The sequence below is a fragment of the Diabrotica virgifera genome, chromosome 4 (genome assembly GCF_917563875.1).
Source record: "Diabrotica virgifera virgifera chromosome 4, PGI_DIABVI_V3a".
Classification (NCBI taxonomy): Eukaryota; Metazoa; Arthropoda; class Insecta; order Coleoptera; family Chrysomelidae; genus Diabrotica; species Diabrotica virgifera.
Window position 1 is genome coordinate 50,207,331 of NC_065446.1, and position 10,355 is coordinate 50,217,685.

General features: G+C 33.2%; 1 protein-coding gene across 1 annotated transcript in view; it reads left to right on the plus strand.

Annotated features, from left to right (window-relative positions):
* The window catches only part of LOC114327465 (protein eyes shut), a 70,163-nt gene extending 67,510 nt beyond the window's left edge, over positions 1–2,653 (plus strand). Inside the window, exons 15-16 of the mRNA XM_050649217.1 lie at positions 265–977; positions 2,006–2,653. Coding sequence (XP_050505174.1) covers positions 265–977; positions 2,006–2,410 — 1,118 coding nt within the window. The 3' untranslated portion in view covers positions 2,411–2,653. The remainder of the gene's footprint in view (positions 1–264; positions 978–2,005) is intronic.
* Positions 2,654–10,355: the final 7,702 nt, after the last annotated feature.

The following is a 10,355-nucleotide window of genomic DNA, read 5'->3' on the forward strand; positions in this document are numbered from 1 at the left end:
TTAACAATTTGGTGTTGGAGGATAACTTTCACTTTGTAAATCTGGGTTATGCCATTATTTGGATCAATTATATCATACTAATATACCAATTAAAAAAATGTAGTTTTTATACTTTCTTTAATGGAATTAATGAAAATGTTAGGTTAACTAAGTCTACTATTAAGTAATCTAACCTTTTTCTTTGATCTTCTTGTCTTTCCGTGTTTTTGTTGTTGTTAAATTTGATATAATTATTGAAATAATATTTTTATATTCATGTTATAGGTAGCAGTAAAGTTGTCTCTTCCGGTCTAGTAATTCGAAGTTCTAAACTCCTTGTCAAAGGCGTTTGGCACAAAATCCAGTTCGGACGTTTCGGCAAAAAAGTATACCTCTCTGTAGATAATATTATAAACACAGGTATATTAGACTTGAGCCATACAACAAATTTAGATAAAGAAACCGTTTACTTGGGAGGCCTTCCAGATATGTCGCGACTACCTTTATTCGTTGGCTCTAGTTTGCCTGATCATTTGAAAGGCTGTCTCCGTCACCTATCTATTAACGACAAAGAGATACCACTAACTAAAGAAAACATTAAAGAGTCCAGGAATCTTATTGATTGTGATGGAACCCCATGTGGTGGAGAAGCGTGCAAAAATGGCGGAACTTGTTGGCTAGATTCCTTTATGAAGCCGCATTGTTCATGTCCAGCACCGTATTTTGGCGACACATGTGAAAATACTATGCTATGTGATGAGAGAACTTGCAGAAACAGAGGAATGTGCTTAAACAACAAATGTACCTGCCAGGTGGGATGGACGGGTGCTTTTTGCGAATTTGAAATTGCTGTTAACAATCCCAAGTTCAGTGGGGACAGTTACTTAATTATGAGCAAGGTTGGTGATAAGAAGAGAGAATTAAGAGAAGGTGTGAAGAGTATATTTCTAAATTTTACTACGGTGGAACCCAACGGTCTTCTATTTTGGAACAGAAAGGTGAGTCGTTAGTTAGTTTTTAGCAAAAATTGTTTTAAGAAATTCTTCTTTTGCCATCATAACTCTGGATGAGTCTTTACCTGTCTGGCTATATCCTTCCATTCAGACCTCTCTTGTGCACTCTCCTTTATTGTCTTATATTAATAGTTTTCAGGTCTTCTTCCACATCTTCTAACATCTTCCTATCATCGGCTTCCATTGTAACATTTTCTTGTTGTTTTTCAACTTCATGTCTCTGGATATGTCCCAGCCATGACAGTCTTTGACTTTTAACAGATCTTAAAATGTCGTAGATACCCTTCATTTAATTTATTAATCTTGTCTTCTAACCTGATTCTCTATGTGCCATCTTCTTCTTACACCCTGGCCGTATACTTTTCTCACTCTCTTTCTCTCGAATGTCGTGAGTCATGATTAATCTGTCTAATTAATGTTCTGTAGATAGTCATTTTGGTTATTTTGTCTAATAATTTTGATGACATCAATCTTTTATTAGCATAGTATGTACGAATTTCACAGGAAATACTAGCATTAATTTCGCTACTTACGGAACTTTTTGGTTGATTTTTGTGATCAGATATTTGAAGGCATTATATTTATAAGCTTTTTCTTTAATAGTCCTTAGTACGAATATATTATATTATGTAGGTAGTGATTTTGTTTGGTATGAATCCATTTTGACGAGCATTTAAATGTTACGCAGCATTTCATACAGCACAAAAGATAGAAACCGACTTGATTTGAGTTGTGTTTGCGTTCATAGCCATCAGAGTAGATGGCACTTTTGTAGCTATTCACTTGAAGTGTGAAGTTCCAAGACACATTCGTTTATTTTTCTTGCTATGAATTCGAATATACCCGGATCTCTGATGAGGTAGGGCATACCGAAATATATAAGATCGTATGGATACCGATACATATACAAAAGGTTTAACGAATTGTGCTCTTGAGCCATTTATTTGGTTTCTATAATATAATCTATCACTAATGACTTGATAATTATAGTGTGATTTTTTTTTAATTTTCAGGGAGGAAATAATCTTGGAATAGGCCTAGAAAATGGTTTTTTAAAGGTATGGATAGGCTTCGAAAAGAACAAACAAAATATTTTAGAAGTTCCTGCCTACAGTCAACTTTCTGATGGTCTTTGGCATAAACTAGACCTCAACCTTGAGCTGCTTACCTTAAAAATTGACGAAAAACTTTTTCAAATCCAGAAAAAGGTAGATAAAAACGCAAAATTTTACCCGACTGGAAACTTTTACATTGGAGGGATTCCTAATACGACCGGTTTGGTGATGGAGACCAATGAGATATTTCAACATAACTTCGAAGGATGCATAGCAGCGTTCGGTACAAATATGGGCATTATTACTGATTTTAGCCGCATGGAAGGCTCAAATATAGATTCGTGTGAAGTTTTAGCATTGTAGAAGTGATACACACCAAAAAATGTTCGTCTGTAAAAAGTCTGTAAACAAATATATCAGAGAGGTTTCTAGATTACAATTTTTTATATTAATTTAAATTCTTCTGGCGCCTCTTCATTAATTTTTTTGGTGGAGCTGTAATTAACATTAGAGAAGTAAGCCAAAACCGTACATTTTCCACATGCTTCTATTTTCTGAATTGTATACAGGGTGTTTCATTAATAATTGTCCATATAGTAACTGGAGAAATCTTAGCACAATACGAAGATTTAACCTAAAACACTTAAATAAAATGTAGTTCCTTACTGAGTTACAGGGTGTTTTATCTAAAAATTTAAAAATTATTTTTGCTCAGCATTTTAAAACTATTTGACGTATCCTTTTTATACTTAGCAGTAAGTATAGGTAAGGTACTGTGTACAATCTACTAAATTATGTTAAACAAACGTTTCTGGCTCTTACTAGAGGCGTACGACGGGGGAAAGTGAATGGTTGACACTTTCCAAATTATACGCTACTGGCGGAATTGCTATTTTAGTAAAATATTTGGATTCTCCAATACTTTATATGAAAATAATGTACTCTACATTCGTAACCATAAAGTCATTACTTTTCGAGATATTTGAAGTTGAAAATTCAACGGCACAGCTATTTTGGTTTATTTATTGTGCCCCTTCATTTTTAACATCAAATATCTCGAAATATAATGATTTTATCGTTATGCATGAAGAGTATATTATTTACATAGAAAGTATTGGAGAATCTAAAAGTTACGCTAAAATAGCAATTCCATCAGTGGAGTCGAATTTGAAAAGGGTCAACCATTCACTTTTCCCTGTACTCATCTGGTAGTAGCCAGACACGTTTATTTAACATCCAATAGTAGGGTGTACAGTATCTACACTTTTTGACAAGTATGATAAGGATATTTGAAATACTGTTAAAGTACTGGGTACAGAATTTTTTAGAATATAGAATTTTTTAAATTCTATATCAAACATACCTATTACATAAATATTAACTATTTGTATCCAGTACTTTAAAAGTATTCGACGTATCCTTATCATACTTGGTAAGAGGTGTAGGTACTGTACACCATACTAAAATATGTTAAATAAACCTTTCTGGCTACTACCAGAGGCGTACGACAGAGGGAAGTGGATGGTTAACCCTTCCCACGTTCTACGCCACTGGCGGAATTACTATTTTAGTGCAATTTTTCGATTTTCCAATAATTTTTATGTAAATAACATACTCTTCATTCGTACCGATAAAATCATTAGTTTTCGAGATATTTAAAGTTAAAAATAAAGAGACACAATACATTAACCAAAATAGCTGTGCCGTTGCATTTTAAACTTCAAATATCTCGAAAACTAATGACTTTATCGTTACGAATGAATAGTACATTATTTTCATAGAATGTATTGGAAAATTTAAATATTGGACTAAAATAGCAATTCCGTTAGTGGCGTAGAATTTGGAAAGGGTCAACCAGTCACTTTACCCCGTCGCACGCCTCTAGTGATAGCCAGAAACGTTTGTTTAACATAATTTAGTATTTTGTGCAGTACCTACCTATACTTCCTGCTAAGTATGAAAAGGATACGTCGAATAGTTTTAAAATGCTAAGCAAAATAGTTTTTAAATTTTTAGATAAAACACCCTGTAACTCAGTAAGGAACCACATTTTATTTAAGTCTTTTAATTTAAATATTCGTATTTTGTGCAAAGGTTTCTCCAGTTACTATATGGACAATGATTAATGAAACACCCTGTATATAACCTTCCAGATCTGTCCAATCTTCTGGTCAAAGATCTCTCTCAGGCTTTGCTTTTTGAATTCTACTTATATAGGTAGTTTTCGGTCTGCCTCTTTTCCTTCTTTCCGGGGGTTGCCATTCATTATCAGCTTTGGGAGTCGATGTATAGGTACCTACATTTTTTTGCATTGCCACACCAACAAAGGTTTTTTTCCTGCATTTCTTCAATTATGTTTGTTTTCCTATTCATGATATCTCGAACTCATTCATTCTTTATGTGTGAGACTCTAAAGAAGCAGACCGATCTTCGCCAGAAGTCCATTTCCAGGGTGAGCAACTTCTATTTATTGCTTATTCAGTTGCCAGTACCACGCCAGTACACATCCATACAGTACCACGCTTTTAAATATGCTATTATTTAGCTGTGTTTTATTTTCTTTTGATATGGTTTTTGACCAAAGTAGTGAGTTCAAAGGTCCTATTACTTTCTTTCGTTTCCGTTTCATAATTCTTTTCTCTATTTCGAATTCTGTTAACTTTGTTGGATTATCGTTCCAAGGTCTCGTTCCAAGGTATCGTTCCAATCAGAGCTTGGTTCGATAACCATATCATCTTCTAACTAGTTATAACTCATTTTTCTCTCCTCTGCTGAAACCGGCTGTTTCTCGATATACAAAGTTTTGTGAAATTAAGTATATGTGTTATAGTCAAAGCCCGAATTTCAGGCACTCCTAGGTTTGACTAGGCAATCCTCAGGTCTGACTGACGGTCTTAGTCAAAGCCCGAAATAAATTACGGTTTCGGCCTTTGACTAGTCAAACCTAGGAGAGACTAAGTTGGTCAGGCAAAGGTCGAAATTTAGTTTTATGAAATCGGGGTTTGACTAGTCAGACCCCGATCAGCTATTAGAATGTCGTAATTTGTTAGATTATGTTTAATAAAACGTCATTTTTCAATTTTACTGTTTATTATTTTTATATTTTCGTAATTTAAATAAAATAAATAATGTTTATTTTCACATGTTGAGGCTATATGGCATTTAGAGTTGCACAACACATTAGAACCTTTTTACACTTACATAATTTTGAAGAGCATTTCTTATTGCAGTAGCATTTTATAAAGCCATGTCCTCCAAATTTAGAATCTTTTGTACGTTATTTTCTTCGAAACATCTTCGAAATTAAGAAAGTTCTCTTTGCATTCTCTTATTTGATTTTTTGAACAAAGAATGTTTATGGTTCCGTATTTCGTACCACCTCTATAAACACCGCCAATTGTTTTAGCTGTTATGATACCCAAAATATTTAGAGCATCTCCTTTGGCAATATCAAAGTTGGGGATAGGTATTTTTACACAGACAGAAAAGATTAAAATAAATATAGGAAAGGCGACTAAAGGTCTTCATGGCCAGGCTATTGCTATGAAACAATTAAGTGAAAAAAATTCTTCCAAATTCGATCGGAAAACTGTAACAATACCTTTCCCCAGCTTTGAAAGAGCGAAAGGAGATGCTCGAAATATTTTGAATATCACACAAAATAAAACTTGATTCAAGAAATCAAATAAGAGAATGCAAAGAGAATTTTCTTAATTTCGAAGATGTTCCAGACATTAAGCTGTATCTAAGAGAAATGAGTACAAAAGATTCTAAATTTGGAGGACAAAGCTTTATAAAATGCTACTGCAATAAGAAATGCCCTTCAAAAGTGTAAAATGTCTAACGTATTGTGCAACTCAAAATGCCATAATGCCTCAACATGTGAGAATAACAGTTATTTATGAAACAGTTCGTGATGTATGCTTTTTGCGAACGCACGCGATGTTTAGAGCACGAGCGACAACGGAGCGAGTGCTATACATCGAGTAAGTTCGCAAAAAGTACTTCACGCACAGTTTCATACAATATTTTATCTACGATAAACATAAAAAAAACTGTAACTCTTCGTCACTGGAATTCATTTCTATTCTACAATTTTTAGAACTTTGACATTTAAAAATTCTAATTTCTTTCAAACCACAAAAATGTCAAAATTTTTGTTGTAATTTATTGATCATTATGTCATCGCGATGACAACGCGAAAGTTAAGGATATTTGATTAATGAAAGTGTGTCAAAAACAGTGCGAAAAAGTAAATCCCATTTAAAATACATTGTTACTTCACGCACACTTTAAACCCTTCACGCACTGCTATCTATAATGTCAGTTTTCACAAACTAAAAACTTATACATAATATGACATAGAGTAGATAAACACTATTTTTTATTTTAATTACAATAATAAAAAAATATTAAACATTAAAATTAAAAAATGACGTTTTATTAATCCTAATCTAACAAATTACGACATTTTAATAGCTGATCGGGGTTTGACTAGTCAAACCCCGATTTCATAAAATTAAATTTCGACCTTTGCCTGACCAACTTAGTCTTTCCTAGGTTTGACTAGTCAAAGGCCGAAACAGTAACTTTATTTCGGGCTTTGACTAAGATCGTCAGTCAGACCTGAGGATTGCCTAGTCAAACCTAGGAGTGCCTGAAATTCGGGCTTTGACTATAACATATACATACCTTTGCGTAGAATACGATGATCACATTTTTAATACTTATTCCTTTAATTCGATATATTTTGTAAAATTTTGCTTTTTTAATTTTTTTTTAAATTCCAAAGTTTTGGCGAGACCACTTTGGTTATACACTTTTAATTATATTGTAATTCGACTACCCTGCTCTTACCGGTTAATAAAATAAAACAAAGAAATTATTGATTTGTTTGCAGACTTTATATGTGAGTAGTTAGAAAATTTTTTAGGTAACAAATATTGTTATAAACTGTTATGTCACAATTATGTAGGTACATACAGTGAGGACGTTTGAGTTGGAATATATTCATTTTCTCGAGAATGAGCAATTTTGAAGAGAAATCGCAAAACAGGTCGATTTTTATTTTTAAATTATGATTTTTTGGCATATCTATTATACTAGTGACGTCATCCATCTGGGCGTGATGACGTAATCGATGATTTTTTTAAATGAGATTAGGAATCGTGTGATAGCTCACTTGAAAGGTTATTTAATTCTCTATCCAGTAATATAATGATTCACACAATTATTTATACAGGGTGGCCAAAAAAATAATTTTTGAATTAAATAAATCGATGCAGAGAGAAGAATATTTTGTAATTTATTTAATTCAAAATACATTTTACTGCTGGCAGAAAAATATTTATTTCACAAATAAACAATTCTTTCCTCCTAAAGGTGATGTTAAAGCTTCTTCATCACCCCCATCTGCTTCTTACCAGTTTGAGCATTTGATTTAAGCGGAAAGCAATGTTTATTTGTCAAATAAACATTTTTTCTGTTTTCTGACAGCAGTTAAATTGTATTATGAATTAAATAAATTACAATACAGTCGAACCCGCTTATTAGAATAGCCTTCGTGCCAAGCAAAAATTATTCTTATAAGCGGGATATTCTAATAACCGATCATTGGCGGATGGTGAAATAAATGTACCTACCAAATATACGTTATAATAGTACATACTATGTCAATATGTATATGCATATGGTTTTAGGTCTATTTATATCAATAAAAATTTATAATTTATTTACAAAAATCATTACGAAACGATTAGACAATATATAAGGATCCCGCGTATGAAAAAAGTTGATTAATAGAAAGCTGAAAATTTGTTAATAGCTTAAGGGTGTCTAGTCGGACAAACTTTGATATATGGGAACACTGGAACAGGGGAAGTTTTAATTGTGGAACAGGTTAAAAATTTGGAACGGTCAGACCACAAAAACGGCACATATATTTTTCCTACAGAACAGACTTAAACTCTCCGAACAGAGATTGAACTCTCATGCAAAAATCAGACTGCTATTTATCACCAAATGGGCGTTTTAATGAGTGGAACATGTAGAACATGTCAAATGACAGGAATTATGACAGGTGATAAATAGCAGTCTGAGTTTTGCATGAGAGTTTAATCTCTGTTCGGAGAGTTTAAGTCTGTTCTGTCGGACAAAATAAATGTGCCGTTTTCGTGGTCTGACCATTCCAAATTTTTAACCTCTTCTACAATTAAAACTGCCCCTGTTCCAGTGTTCCCATATATCAAAGTTTATCCGACTAGACACCCTTAACCTATTAACAAATTTTCAGCTTGCTATTAATCAACTTTTTTTTCATACGCGGGATCCAGACCTAATAAATTGGAATTGGGTTTTAGAAAAGACCCCCAAACAAACAATCAACTATTGGTAATAAATAATCTTATAGAAAAATGCTGTTTCTAAAAACATCCAAGTGTGTGGCAATGTACCTATAGAAATTTGTAAACAAATGAAATTATTTTATGACCTTGTCGGCATACGATTGAATTTTCTGTGGGAGATAAGCGTTTACTCATCATAACACAGTAATAAAGTGTTTATTAGGTAGGTACCTGAGAAACCGTAATAATATACGAAACGACAAACCATTAGATCAGGCAAATTTAAAATTTCTAGGAAATTGACTTTACAGACTTTACACCTGGAAATCTCCTATGGACACTTTAGGGCCGATTTCTCATATCGAGTTCAACTCCAGTTTAACCTGAACTTTTAGTGAACGTCAGTTTAAAGTCAAAATCGTCTTTCTCAATTCACGTTCAACCGATGGCAGTTTAAACTTGAACGATGCTTGAACGGTGGAATTCGGCCGTTCAAAGATTTCTGAACCCAGTTCAGATGATTTCATGGATTACGCATGCGTTGTATTAACACGAAACGCTGTCATAATATAAATATATCCTATTTTATTATATTAAGCCTAACGATAAACGATAACATTATTTTTGTTATTATAACATTTATTTATAATTACTAAAATTACTATTTGACTATAAATACTTAAATTTAACTTTATTCAAAAACAGCATAAAAACGGTAGTTCAAAATGGCGACAGTTTTTTACCTTTTGCCATCTATTGGCATTTCTCGAAAGCAGTACAACGTGCACTGACATGAACGCGCAATGAGAAATGCATTTCAAACAAAACGGTAGTTCACCAGTGAACCGGGTTCAACTGAACCATAGATTACCGCAGGTATGAGAAATCGACCCTTATGGAAGAATAGTAAGAAATCAAATTGATTATATCTGTATATCAAAAAGATATAGAAATGCTATCTTGTCCTCCAAAACCTATCCAGGAGCGGATGTACCCTCCAACCACAACTTACTAGCAGCTAAAATATTACTTAAATTTAAAAAGATTAAAAAACCCAAAATATCTCCTAGGATCAGCAAAGATAAACTTTCAAATGCGGAAGTGAAAGAAATAGTAACCGATAAATTAGAAGATCAGTTTCAGAAATTGGGAAATAAAAATTCAGAAGAACAATTATGGGAGTCATGCAAAGAAACATTGGAAAAAGTCCAAGAAGACCATCTAATGGAAAATCAGCGTAGGAATAAGCAACAGTGGATGACAGAAGAGATATTGAATGTAATGGATGCAAGAAGAAAATATAAGAATGCTAATCTGACAGAATACAAAAAGCTAAACAGTATGATTCGAAGAAAAATAAGATCAGCTAAATCAGAGTGGCATAAACAACAATGTAAAGAAATTGAGAACTACGAGCGTATCTATGACGCATTCAATATGCACAAAAAACTGAAAGAAGTTGCAGGACTGAATAAAAAATGTAATCCTCCACTAATCGAAGATAAAAACGGAAAAATTATAATAGATATCGAAGGTCAACTAATACGATGGACAGAATATATAAAGGAATTATTCGATGATGAAAGAAGCGAACTAGAAACGCTAAATGACATAAGCGGTCCTCCAATAACTAAGGAAGAAGTGCAATACGCTATAAAGAACGCAAAAAACGGGAAGGCGATCGGACCAGATGGGATTTACGTAGAAACACTAAAGCTTTTAGGTGTCGAGGGCATTAAGATACTTACGAAATTGTTCAACTTAATCTATGAAAGCGGAAAAATTCCTAAATATTGGCTTAAATCCTCATTTGTTGTACTACCAAAAAAACACAGAGCCACAAAATGCAGCGACTATCGCACCATCAGCCTAATGAGTCATGTATTGAAAACGTTTCTTAGAATCATTCATCAAAGAACATATAGAAAAATTGAGGAAAGAATCTCAAGTACTCAATTCGGTTT